The following is a 14,799-nucleotide window of genomic DNA, read 5'->3' as shown; positions in this document are numbered from 1 at the left end:
ATTGAATTAAATTTTGTATTTAAAAAATATTTTCACCAGCATTATGATGAACATCCAGCAATTATAAACCACGTTTCATTGATCTAGGACTTGCAGTTTGTGAGAAATAGAGATAAATGCAAAACCTTATTGTTTAGCTAATGCAAAAGTTGACATTCTGTTGTCAATGGAAAAATAATACCTATATCTCGCATTTTTATTTCATAAAGGTGAGGCAGTTTAAGTAAAATGTCCCTATTAGTCAGTCAGTCAAACACACATGAATGAAAATATATTGAACAGAAAGATAAATTAAACAGGAGACAACAAAGAAAAGGGGTAGGATACTGGATGAAGATGAGGTTAAGTTGTTTTTAAGCAAGTCTGTCCTGGGTGCAAGTTCTAACCTGAAACGAGTCTGAAAAAAAAATCAGTTTATACTCACCAAATGCTTAAACTTTTTTGGTCACTTTAGAGACAAATTATAATTTTAATACATGGCACATATACTCATTAATTAACATAAACAAATTTCAATATTTTTTTGACTGAAATATTCGACATTACTGTCTAGCAAACTAAATAATGTTTTTAAACTGATAAAACAAAGTTTATTTGAAACATAACACATTGACTAAGATGAGTGGTGAGAAGAACACAAACCCATTTTCTTTGGCAACAAGTACACATCCTGCTTGTATCGGCCTGGAGGGGCGTTGAAGAGCTCTATCAAGGCGAGAGCCTGTAACAACAAGCAGTCCAATTAAACATACATGACATTTAAAGACACTCACCACCGACTCGGTTAGGCAGTGCAAAATATTGGTCTTTATTTCAGATTTACCTCACTATTAAATTACACTCCTTACAATGTTGTATTTAAATGATCAGTGTGAGCAGATCTCATGTGTTTCTGGCTGTCTTGGACTTTGTACATTGAAACTCCCTTAAACTGGACACCTTCAGGACCAAGTAAAAAGTCCAGTTTTAAGTGGTATCCGGTTTAGACAGGTTTCATTCTTTACTAACATTTAAAAAGTGGCTGTAAAAAATGTCCAGTTTTGAGGAAATTCCGGTTTACAGCGTGTCCGGTTTTAACAGGTTTCACTGTAATAGCCTCAAAGGCTTTTTATGTGAAACCAAAACAGTATGTACGTTTAAAGCTAGGATCAGTGACTTTAATATAAAGAGTTAAACTGTAGTTTAGCATGTGCTTGGTATAATCATCCAAATTTACACCACTTCCATATAGATGTTTCTCTTATGCATGAAAGCATTCGACTATAATTCAAAATAGATCTGACCCGTGCTTATAAAACTTTTAGAGTCCAGACTCAATCTCTAATGACATCACAAGAAATTAATCAAGCAATCGTCTACCGACATCTAGATGGGTAATTTGTGTACCTGAGTGGTAGCAGTGATGGACACCACAAAGGATGGAACAGACGAACAACTCAGGTTAACCAGGCGACCCTGGAACAGAAAAAAGGAGTTATAACACAGCATACTGTTCATACTCAGCTACTAGATCTCACCATGGTAACTGCAACATATATTAATGAAGGCCTGGACATCTGGGGGTTTTCCCTGTTTTTTTTTTTAACTGGACATCTGGGGGCCCCTATGCAAATAAATTACATGCACCTCTGTTGTCTAATATTTAATGTCAGACCAGTTGGTTTTATTGCTTAATGACAACTTTTATTAAGAAGCATAACTAACAGATATTAATTGAACCTGAAGCTGACAGGACAATTGTGTAGAATTGCTTTTAATGTTATAACGTTTTTTGAGAATAAAAAATTGGTTTGGCAAAATTAAACTTGCATGAAATGATCATTCAAGCAAAGGCCTGAAATAATGATGATGACAATGATGATGATGATGTTGATGTTGATTATGATGTTGATTATGATGATGATGATGGTTATGATTATGTTGATGTTGATGATGGTTATAATGATGATGATTATGTTGATGTTGATGATGAAGATGATGATGATTATGTTGATGTTGATGATGAAGATGATGATGATTATGTTGATGTTGATGATGATGATTATTATGATTATGATGAAGATGATGATTACTCAATAATATGTTCTCTTCATGCAGACACCCTTTTGAACTACGATAAATGAGTAATACTATAAGTTGTAGCATCATCACGAGGGGTTTATAGATTTGTATACCCTCTGTATGCTCTTGTACCCCAAGCCGAAGGGCATAAAAATCCATAAACCCCTTGTGATGCTTATACAACCAATTTATCTTGCCGACATGTTTAATTACAAGATTTTCTTCAAACACATCCAGGTGCATTAATAATGTTCCAACAAAATATTTTCAATATCAACGCCATGTACCCAGTTTAGTGTTACTGTAAGGAGATGTAAAGTGACGTCATTGGAATACTAACATTATTCAAATTTAAAATTAGCTGCATTATTACAATGCTTCGCCACATTAAAATGCTCACTTTTCTTCTATTTCATTTTCCAAGTGGTTGGCAAATTGTCTGACAGCCTTGTTTTATTTACGTTAGTAGCAGACAAATTTTTGCATGGCGCATTAATGCAATAACAACACTCCGGTGTTATAGGTGGGGTATAAGAGATTTGACTCTGTCCACGCGGTGTATAAGGGTTTTGTCCAAGGCTAAATAACCAATGAAATTCAAGTATTTTAAATGAAAGCGAGATAAAGATAATTAACATACTTTTGAACTACTATACATGTAAATGAGTAATAAAGATAGATACATTAACACCCTTTTGGACTACCATAAATGAGTAATAAAGATAGATACATTAACACCCTTTTGGACTACCATAAATGAGTAATAAAGATAGATACATTAACACCCTTTTGGACTACCATAAATGACTAATAAAGATAGATACATTAACACCCTTTTGGACTACCATAAATGAGTAATAAAGATAGATACATTAACACCCTTTTGGACTACCATAAATGACTAATAAAGATAGATACATTAACACCCTTTTGGACTACCATAAATGACTAATAAAGATAGATACATTAACACCCTTTTGGACTACCATAAATGACTAATAAAGATAGATACATTAACACCCTTTTGGACTACCATAAATGAGTAATAAAGATATATATATATTAATTCATGGCTTCCTGTCATCATCCAAGTAAATATAAGATAATGAAAACTGGTCCATAATAAGAAAACTGTCATTTACTCTCGTTTCATTTTGAGTCTGACACAACTGTGAAAACTATGGAAACAGGAGGATTAAAAGTAATTAACTGTGCTTAGGATCATTGATTTTCCTCAGTCCCTGAGAACAATGCTTCATAAAACGGCTCTTGTCTGTGGCTCTAATGCACCTCACAGAGATAGTAATACACACTAACAACGTAGGTAACATAGACCACACAGTAATGAGATAAAAGAAGATCGAATAAACCTCAGGACATTTTTAGCACACACATTATTACAACTGTTTACACAGAATACAAGATGAAAAAACCCATGTCGTCTTTAGAAAAAAAAGAAAACATTACATATATTATATATTATATATATATATATATATATATATATATATATATATAGCACCTCAGCACATTGTTCAGTACTGGAAGAATGGGAAAATTATTACTGGGTCTGCAATGCCTGTAATCAAGAAAATGTTTAGGTAAAAAAATGGTGTGGGGTCACAGCCCAGTGGTAATGTACAGTCGGTGTCTAGGATCAATCCCCATTAGTGGGCACATTGTGCTATTTCTCATTCCAGCCAGTGCAACATGACTGGTATATCAAAGGTTGTGGTATGTGCTATCCAGTCTGTGGGATGGTGCATACAAAAGATCCCTTGCTACTAATGAAAAAATGTAGCGGGTTTCCTCTCCAAGAGTATATGTCCAAATTACCAAATGTTTGACATTCAACAGCCGATGATTAGTAAATCAATGTGCTCTAGTGGTGTTATTTAACAAAACAAACTTTAAGGCAAAAAAAACTTGCTGTGGAATTTAGTTTTTTACATTATATTATATTATACTATTGAGAATTAAAAACTCCACAACAATCTCCACGGCACTGCTGAATGCCATGGGAAATTGCAGGGGTTGGGTTTGCCAAGAAAGATTGACAATACAACCCATCATACCTCTATTTTCCTAGATAGACCACAGACAATAAAACAAATCTATAGTCCATCCCGACAAGCTACACCGTTTTCTTACTGTGGTATGTACCACACCTTATTTATTTTTGAGCTGACCATTTTCTGCAGTGCACACAAAAATAGTGAGTTTTTTGTTATTTCCAAAACACTTTTACTTTTTTTTCTTACGTCAAATCAAACTAAAATTATTTACAACCACCAATGTTCATTGAGGCTGGAAAGGACTATAGTTATAGTCCGTCCCACAGGGAACACCTTTTTTCATACTATGAAATTTACTACAAGTTATTATTTCTGACCCAATTGTTTTCTAAATTGCAAACACAAATATTGGGTTTTATGTTATTTCTGAAACTTTTGCTTTTTTTCTTACGTCAAATCAACCTCAAATTATTTATTAAAAAACAATTTTCACCGAGGTTTGGAAGGACGATAGACTGCAAACAATACAACAAATCTAGTTACGCTACTGACTTCAGACTACAGACTACAGACAATATAACAGATCTAGTTAGACTACAGACTGACCTCTGCGAGGAGTATGATTCGTTTTCCGTCCGGCCAGATGATGTGATCAACCTGCGAGCGAACCTTCTCCCACGTCAACTCAGGGGTACGCAAACTGGCCTACAACAAACATACATGAATGCTACAGCAAACCCTCAAATTTGGGCAAAAATAGTACAGATATTTGGGCAAAAATTATAGATATTTGGGAAGGCACAATGTGTTCATCTGAGACCTTTTTACCATGTACTTCCATTATTCTATCCTCAAATTTAGTTGTAATTAATATAAAAATGCATAGTGATTTGTTTGCAACATGTAGTGGTTTGGTATTAATGCTAATATGAATCAATCTAATCCAGATTCTGGCATTTTCTTTTAATTCAGGCAAAAGCCAGCCTGCTCTCCTACAAAAATGGGAGGCCATACGCTTATCTTTGGTTTTATAATTCAACAGATTTATATTAGATTATTATTTATAACAGACAATCATGGTTTATGTATCCTTAATATATCGCTATGAAAATATTTCTCAACTGTTGAAGATTCTGATTGTTTATACATTTAATAGTATGTACTCATTTGAAACCAAAAACCAAATGAAGTGTTCTTCAACATTTAACCCTTTTTAATGGTAAGACGGGACACACATACCACGTCGATCTCGGTGTTGGAGTGACCCATGTTACACACGATACAGCCGTTCTTCAGTCGGTCCAGGTGCTGGCGCATCACAACATTCTTGTTTCCTGCAAACACACCAGTTCACAAATCAATTCAAAAATCAATTCACAAACCAGTTCACAAATTAATTCACAAATCAATTCAAAAACCAGTTCACAATTCAATTCAAAAACCAGTTTACAAATCAATTCACAAACCACTTCACAAGCCAGTTCACAAACATCAGGATTAAAAAACATACAAAAATCAATAACAAATAAAAACCTATCTCTGCAAGTTTATTAAAAATGAAATTGAAAACCATGTTTTTGTGCCAGTTGTATGAATGTTAAAATAGAAATCTACTTTTAACTTTTGATTGGTAACTGAAGCCGAGCGTTATCCGTGTTATTCTGTCTAAGCACGAGACTAAAACTGGCATGTAGCTTAGTGTGGTAGACTGTTCATGCAAGGTGTGATGGGTCGTAACATCAAACACTATGGATGGACTTGAGGTTTTGCATGACCCAACCAATGCTTTATGACTGGTATCATCCTGTCTTGGGAAAAATGCACATAAACGATCCCTTGCTGCTTTATTTGCACTGAAAAGCATTTTTGCTCTCTTTCTCTCTCGAACAAGAGACAAAATAACCATTTCAAACAGATATTTTTTACTTTTCCAAATTATTACATAACACATGAAGTAAGGAAGCTAAAGTGTGCACTGTGTGTGTGTGATTGTGTGTAAATATATGTATACATGTGTGCATGGGTGTGTATGTGCATGTGTGTATGTGTGCATGTGTCTGTGCATGTGTCTGTGTCTGTGTCTCTGTGTGTGCTTGAGTGTCTATGTATGTGTGTCTGTCTGTTTGTGTGTATGTGTGTGTGTGTGTATGTGTGCATACATGGGTTCATGTGTATGTGTGTGTGTGTGTATGTGTGTGTGTGTGTGTGTGTATGTGTGTGTGTATGTGTATGTGTATGTGCATGTGTGTGTATGTGTGTGTGTGTGTGTGTATGTGTATGTGTATGGGTGTGTATATGTATGTGTATGTATGTGTGTGTGTGTGTGTATGTATGTATGTGTGCACACATGGGTTCATGTGTATATGTATGTGTGTAGTACCTGTACACGTGATGATGATGTCGATCTGTCGAACCACTTCCTCCAGCTTCATGACGCGGAAACCATCCATACTGAAAACAACCAGTCCATGTTTACCTCACATTCTCACCCCACACACATCACACTCAGTGAACAGTGACACTAAATCTAGTTCTGAGATATAGAACATGTCAATAAAATCATCCATCTCCAATGTCTGTCTAATTGTATGAGTGAGCTGTTACATTTCTGACAGTTAAAGAAGGCGTATCAACTTCCAGAATGGGAAAAGTAAATTTGCATTAAGTTCTGTGGTAATAAGCTTCATCAAACAAGTCTTAACTAAAGTTACACACTCACATTTACACAGACCGTCCTGCAAATACTTGTAAGTTTAATCTGTGGAACATTTCACAGAGAAGTGTTCAATTAGACATTTCTGAAATATGGAATTCAATTTCCTAACTTTAAATCAAGTGTTTGGTATTGATTTCTGAGACAAAAACAAATAGTGCAGCCATCACTATTCACATCAGTATTCAGGAATGTGAATGTCAAAGCTGAATTAAAATAAATTAACATTAGCTCTTTTTTTTTTTTTTTGCTGACAACTTCATTTAAGAGATACTAGTACAGATCTGTCAAATATAAATGCTGAGGCAATGCACTTTTTTTGTTGTTGAATTAAACTACTTTTGCATCAGTGTTTGTTTTTAACACAATTTTCTGAATTTCAATTGCGGACAGCAAATCTTTCTGAATTTTAAGAATTGTACTGGAAATGTTTCTGAATTTTAAGGTCTGTGCTGTAAGTCTATTAGAATTTCAATGGTTGTACAGGAAATCTTTCTGAATTTCAAGGTCTATACTGCAAATCTTTGTGAATTTTAAGAATTGTACTGCAAATCTTTCTGAATTTTAAGGACTGTACTGCAAATCTTTCTGAATTTTAAGGACGGTACTACAAATCTTTCTGAATTTTAATGACTATGCTACAAATTTTTCCTCTTATGAGTCTTAAACAGAAAAAAGTGACCTTCAGGTGACACCCGAACTAGAGTTAGGTATTAAGATCATAATTCCTACCATGCCTGCAGTGCACAGATGGGATCAATCTCTGTAACCATGACGGTGGCGCCCAGACCCTTCAGAGCAGAGGTGCATCCTTTGCCCACCTGCAAGATAATACTCGACTTAACAACACAGCACACATCACAGACAGATGACAGTGACGGGGAAAGGAGATCAATTCTTTAACATAATAACACTGAAGGCCAAGTACTACAGATTAGCTCTTTCAAACAAAGGGGATTAGCTGCGGCAGACAACAGAATGTGAGGTCTGCAGTCTTGTTGACCCGTAAGACACAGCGTATTACTTCCACAATTAACGGCCATAACTGGCAGATGACATTCTCCACAAATTCTTTAGTTGTCAAAAGTGATGAATGAGTTCTTGCTACAAACAAAACTGTACATGGAATAACAGCTGGAGCCTAAAATACATTATGCTGTTTTACTTTTTTTAACTGATATACTGAACTCAAAAGGAGTTCCATCATAATTAGCTGTCTGTTCATCCGTCCGTGCATCCGTCAATTCATCCATCAATGTACTGTTAATGTACTATAATGGCATGGCTTCCTACTTAAGACTGAGTTAACTGTGAAGGCTGATTCCAGTCAAAGGCTAGTCAAAGAGATGCACACATTTTTCACCATATAGATTTTCTTCTCCTTTCAAACTGACAGCTTTTCAGTGGCAGATCAAAGTGGGGATACCAGGGGAACCGTAACCCCCTAAATATATCCTGTTGGTCTTTTTTTATAGTTTTTTTAATTAAAACTTTCATTCTGTTGCACTTTTCATAAGTTGGTTCATGTCTTGTTTTCCCATTAGTCCACCCCCCCCCACCCCCCACCCCCAAAAAAAAGACTTCCTGCCCTGTCTCTTGCACGGAAATGTCAGTGCTATGGCAACCATGGAAGCACATGCTATTTTATATCAGCAATAATGTCCACATGGTTTTTCCAATTCCAAGCAGATAGAAGCATTGTTAAACATCAATTATCTATGCAAGTCACGGTAATCATGTCATTTGAATTGTCTGAAGCAGTTGCTATTCTGAACAGGCAAGCCAAAAACAACTGCAGAAGATTTCCAGTTGTAAAAGGTCAAGAATAATAACTACTTAAGTCAACCCACTGTTGAGTTGTAGTGGTAACAAGATGTAGAGTAACAATGTGTGACACACTTACCTCCCCATACCCACATATCAAAACCTGCTTCCCTCCAAACATTACGTCTGTCGTTCGCTTTAACCTGAAAATTGAATTTTCATCGACCATCATTAACTACATATAAATCAATCACAGATCAATGATTTAAAAAAAGAAGTGTTTTTCCAACAGAAACACCTCAACTTCAGAAAAATTATACTGATATGGTATTTTATTGAATATTTTACTGTAATACTGAAATGTAAAAATTATGTAATTAATCTTTTAAATATACTTTTATTTTATATTCTTTTTTTTTCTTCTTTTTTTTGGTGGGGGTGGGGGACATTGTTAGCTTATAATAAAGAGTGCTGCCTAGTATGTGACATACACAAGATGGCATATCAGAAGAGAAAATGCTGCTTACAAGGAAAAATAGAAGTTTATGACAATGTATCCATTTCATTTAAATGTATTTTTAAATAGTTTGAAAATGGACAAAAAAAAATCTCCCTATTTGTTATGTTAAAATACTGTGAGAAAAAGTGAGCTGAAACAAATTAAAGCCTGCAAGAGAATTATATATACTTCCAGTGATCCTGGGTTAGTCGGAAAACGTTTATAACAGACAGAGGGACATACAGACAAACGTACAACAAAATACCCCACCACAAACACGTAAAAAGACAAGATACTACAAGTGTATCTATTAAACTAGAAACTTACGCATCCAAAATGGACTCCCTACAGCTGTATAGATTGTCAAACTTGGTCTAGAATGGAAAAAAGACGAACCGCTATTTCTCGAACTTCTTTTCAAATAACATGACCCATTTTGAAAATTCCTCTTGATGAACTCAACACAAATTTTTTCAAATTGCAGAAATGAGGAAAAGTACAGTGAGTGATCAGGTTCCCAACTGTTATCCTACCTAAGATCCATGTAACAATAACGCATTGACAATACCACATATAACAAACCACACAATTGAGCTACAAAACCAAATAACAATTTAAATTTTGTGCTTGGTACACAGATCAAATCAATTAAAAAGAGCTTTAAATGTACCATCCTAAAAGACACATTCATTAATTTTGCTTATAGTAATCTTTTCTTAAGTTGTTGGCTATTTAGAATTTTTTTTCATCATTTTTCATTTTTTACACAATTATATATTTTTTAATTTTGTCAACACTTCCATAACAAACAGCCTGCCATACTTGATCGAGCTGAATGACCCTTGTGAGTGTTACCTTGGTGACTGAATCGTTCACATTCATGGCTGGAACGGACAGCTTGCCGGACTTGGACAGCTGGTAGAGTCTGTGTACGCCGGTGACGCTCTCCTCCACAATCCCCTTCACCATGTTGAACATAGCCGGGTACTTCTTCAACATCAGGTGAGTCGCGTCGCCGCCATCATCCAGAATCTACACAAAACAACACAAAAACACAGTAACAACACAGAACATAGCCGGGTAGTTCAACATCAGGTGAGTCGCATCGCCGCCATTATCCAGAATCTACACAAAACAACACAGTAACAACACAGAATCTACACAAAACACAGAAACACAGTAATAACACACAACATGGCAGGGTACTTCTTCAACATCAGGTGAGTCGCGTCACCACCATCATCCAGAATCTACACAAAACATAAAAAACACACAGTAACAACACAGAACATAGCCAGGTACTTCTTCAACATTAGGTGAGTCGCGTCGCCACCATCATCCAGAATCTACACAAAACACAAAAACACAGTAACAACACAGAACATGGCAGGGTACTTCTTCAACATCAGGTGAGTTGCATCGCCGCCATCATCCAGAATCTACACAAAACAACACAAAAACACAGTAACAACACAGAACATGGCAGGGTACTTCTTCAACATCAGGTGAGTTGCGCCGCCGCCATCATCCAGAATCTACACAAAACAACACAAAAACACAGTAACAACACAGAACATGGCAGGGGACTTCTTCAACATCAGGTGAGTTGCGCCGCCGCCATCATCCAGAATCTACACAAAACAACACAAAAACACAGTAACAACACAGAACATGGCAGGGTACTTCTTCAACATCAGGTGAGTTGCGCCGCCGCCGCCATCATCCAGAATCTACACAAAACAACACAAAAACACAGTAACAACACAGAACATGGCAGGGTACTTCTTCAACATCAGGTGAGTTGCGCCGCCGCCATCATCCAGAATCTACACAAAACAACACAAAAACACAGTAACAACACAGAACATGGCAGGGTACTTCTTCAACATCAGGTGAGTTGCACCGCCGCCATCATCCAGAATCTACACAAAACAACACAAAAACACAGTAACAACACAGAACATGGCAGGGTACTTCTTCAACATCAGGTGAGTTGCGCCGCCGCCATCATCCAGAATCTACACAAAACAACACAAAAACACAGTAACAACACAGAACATGGCAGGGTACTTCTTCAACATCAGGTGAGTTGCGCCGCCGCCATCATCCAGAATCTACACAAAACAACACAAAAACACAGTAACAACACAGAACATGGCAGGGTACTTCTTCAACATCAGGTGAGTTGCGCCGCCGCCATCATCCAGAATCTACACAAAACATAAAAAACACACAGTAACAACACAGAACATGGCAGGGTATTTCTTCAATATGAGTTTAGTCGCATCAATGCCATCGTCTAGAATTTAAAAAAACCAATACAAAAACACAGTAACAACACAGAATCTACATAAAACATGACAGAAACACAGTAACAACACAGAATATATACAAAACATCACAAAAACACAGTAACAACACAGATTCTATACAAAACACAGAATCTATATAGAAAACATCACAAAAAAAGAGAACAAAAACAACACAGAATATATACAAAACATCACCAAAAAACACAGTAATAATGGAATCTACACAAAATATTACAACACAGTAATACTACGGAATCTATACAATTCAAAACATTGGAACATAGTACCATCACTAAATCTATACTAAACATGACAGTCACTATAACATAGTAATTACTATTATTAGTAGTAACAAAACATTCTTTAAAAAACCATTACATTTTTTTAATGTAACAACACAGGTTTGTAGGACACAAATTTGGGATGATGGCCGGATATTTAGGGAAACAATAGTTAGAACTTCTAACTTAGAAGGTATTTATAGGAGAGAAAGTCTGAACTTTGGATTTTGTGAAATGTCACTTACAGACTTTTTAAACACTAATTCAGCAATTTACATAATGTATAAATCTGGTTGCCACAACACATAATACTTAGCACCAATTGAGCAGTTAATACTGGTACACTATAATATTCTGCACAGAATTAGCAGTCAACTAAATGCTGGTTGCCACAAAGCTCAGCACTGACTCTTAGCTGCTTCATTGTTCAGCATAAATACACTGCAACGCTCAGTACTGATTCATACCATGTTTTGTTGCTACATTTTAGAATTAATGCACCACAATGATCAGCACTGATTCAGCAGTCAACATACCATGAGTGGTTGTCACGATACACAATACTTAGCACCAATTCATTAGTTAATGTCAGCTCAGTACTGACCCAGTAGCCAGTATATATACTATAACATTTGCTCAACAAAGATTCAGCATTCAATATATTGCAATGCTTAGCACTAATTCAGCAGTGAACATACCACATTTGGCTGCCACAATACACAATATTAAGCAATGCTTAGCACAGGATCAGTAGTCTGTATACTACAATGCTGAGCATTGATTCAGCATTCAATATATTGCAATACTTGGCACTAATTCAGCATTTAACATATCACATGTGTTTGCCACAATACACACTACTAAACACTGATTCAGTAGTCCATATTCCACAATGCTGAACACTGATTCAGCAATGAACATACCGTGTTTGGTTGCCACAATACACACTATTAAACACTGATTCAGTAGTCCATATTCCACAATGCTGAACACTGATTCAGCAATGAACATACCGTGTTTGGTTGTCACAATGCACACTACTAAACACTGATTCAGCAATGAACACACCGTGTTTGGTTGTCACAATGCACACTACTAAACACTGATTCAGCAATGAACACACCGTGTTTGGTTGTCACAATGCACACTACTAAACACTGATTCAGCAATGAACACACCGTGTTTGGTTGTCACAATGCACACTACTAAACACTGATTCAGCAATGAACACACCGTGTTTGGTTGTCACAATACACACTACTAAACACTGATTCAGCAATGAACACACCGTGTTTGGTTGTCACAATACACACTAATAAACACTGATTCAGCAATGAACACACCGTGTTTGGTTGCCACAATACACACTACTAAACACTGATTCAGCAATGAACATACCGTGTTTGGTTGCCACTGTTCAGCATTAATGCAGCGGTCAATGCACCACCAGAAATCTTCTTCCGTTTCTCCCTTCCAGGCAAAAATAGCAAAGCCCGCCTCGGCCAGTGCGGCTGATACTTCATTCTGAAAGAGGGTGACCGGTAGAAACATACAAGTAAGATAAACTAGAGGGGGGTTACAGGGGAGGCTGTTGTTTGCATCTCCCCTGAACAAATATTAAAAAGGACATTTAGTTTAGACGTGGCCTTTGTGACTATTTTAATGTGTCCTTGACTGTAACTAGTCGGGGGTGAGGTAAGGCATACATACATAGATTTTGAATTAAAAAACATTTCAATGCTCTTTTAGCTAAAAAGGGTTCTTTATGCCTAGCTATAGAAGACACTGACCCCTTTGTCACCCTTGCCTCACTTATTTTAGGGTAGTTATGGTCTTGAAGACTTTCTAAATATAATTTGTTTTAAGCAACACTGAGTACGCACATTATGTAATATTAAGTGAATGTAAAACATTTGACTAATTTTGTTATATATAAAAAATCATGCAAGTTAAATTGTAGTTTTTGTTAACTTACTAGAGGGGTCTTAACCATTGCAAGAAACTATACTTTTAACAGCTCTCCTAATGATGTACATGAAAGTATATACCAATGTAGTTTAAAGGTATGCCCACCACAGACATGACCTCCATATTGATACAGACACGCACACACACACACACACACACAGACACACACACAGAGACACACACAAACACCACATACAGAGACATACACACACACATGCACACAGAGAGACATACACACATGCACACAGACATACACATACACAGCCACACACACACAGACACACACACACACAGAGAGACAAACACACATGCACACAGCCACACACACACACACACACACACACACACACACACAAACACACACACAGAGACACATACACACACAGAGACATACACACACACACAAAAGAAGAAAATTCACTACTAACATCATTTATGATTTCATGTAGTAATATATTTAACATTTTTCTTCAAATAAAATGAATCAACCCAAGTGACTGGACCACTATTATATGAATATTTCATAAGTTTCACGACAATTACTATAACAATAAAATACACACTGCAAACAATTGTTTCCAATGCATTCGTTTTTGCATTTACTGAAGGAAGGCAACAAAATTTATTAGCAAGAGCTCTTGTCACATTAAGGCACAGCTGTTCTGCATTCCCGCAGACATTATGATACAGCCAGCACTGGAAAACCTAATCAATTAAGTCTTAATAGAAAATCCAATCTTAAGGCAGAGTCAAAATCAAATTAATATGAACCTTCTGAGGAAATGTTTTGATTAGGTTGGCAAGTGAGTCTGAAGATTGACAAATATAAACCTGGCACCATCTATAACCTGTCTCTGATGGAAGTTTTAGATGTGCATGTATAGTACGGTATATGTGTATAGCCAAATGTTCACAGAGGAAATGTTTTGATTAGGTTGGCAAGTGAGTCTGAAGATTGACAAATATAAACCTGGCACCATCTATAACCTGTCTCTGATGGAACTTTTAGATGTGCATGTATAGTACGGTATACATACGTGTATAGCCAAATGTTCACAGAGGTAATATTTTGCTTGTGCCTGGTGTACACAGAACAGATCGATTGACCTACTGACTGATTGAGCAATCAACCAACAGAGCAATCAACCAACCAACCAAATAACCAAATAACCAAATAACCCACCAA

At 36.3% G+C, this 14,799-nt stretch overlaps 1 protein-coding gene across 4 annotated transcripts in view; it reads right to left on the bottom strand.

The window, feature by feature from the left end:
• LOC121369295 (S-adenosylhomocysteine hydrolase-like protein 1) overlaps nt 1-14,799 on the bottom strand; it is a 199,568-nt gene that overhangs the window by 17,269 nt on the left and 167,500 nt on the right. For all 4 annotated transcript variants that reach the window (XM_041494262.1, XM_041494265.1, XM_041494264.1 and 1 more), the window contains 10 exons: nt 13,044-13,169; nt 9,908-10,084; nt 9,380-9,426; nt 8,693-8,756; nt 7,522-7,610; nt 6,457-6,527; nt 5,316-5,410; nt 4,683-4,781; nt 1,387-1,455; nt 643-721 (listed from right to left, as the gene is read on the bottom strand). In XM_041494262.1, coding sequence (XP_041350196.1) covers nt 643-721; nt 1,387-1,455; nt 4,683-4,781; nt 5,316-5,410; nt 6,457-6,527; nt 7,522-7,610; nt 8,693-8,756; nt 9,380-9,426; nt 9,908-10,084; nt 13,044-13,169 — 916 coding nt within the window. The remainder of the gene's footprint in view (nt 1-642; nt 722-1,386; nt 1,456-4,682; nt 4,782-5,315; nt 5,411-6,456; nt 6,528-7,521; nt 7,611-8,692; nt 8,757-9,379; nt 9,427-9,907; nt 10,085-13,043; nt 13,170-14,799) is intronic.

The sequence above is a fragment of the Gigantopelta aegis genome, chromosome 3 (assembly GCF_016097555.1).
Source record: "Gigantopelta aegis isolate Gae_Host chromosome 3, Gae_host_genome, whole genome shotgun sequence".
NCBI classification, from domain to species: Eukaryota; Metazoa; Mollusca; class Gastropoda; order Neomphalida; family Peltospiridae; genus Gigantopelta; species Gigantopelta aegis.
The sequence above is the reverse complement of the archived record's forward strand: the minus strand, read 5'-3'. Positions and strand labels throughout refer to the sequence as shown.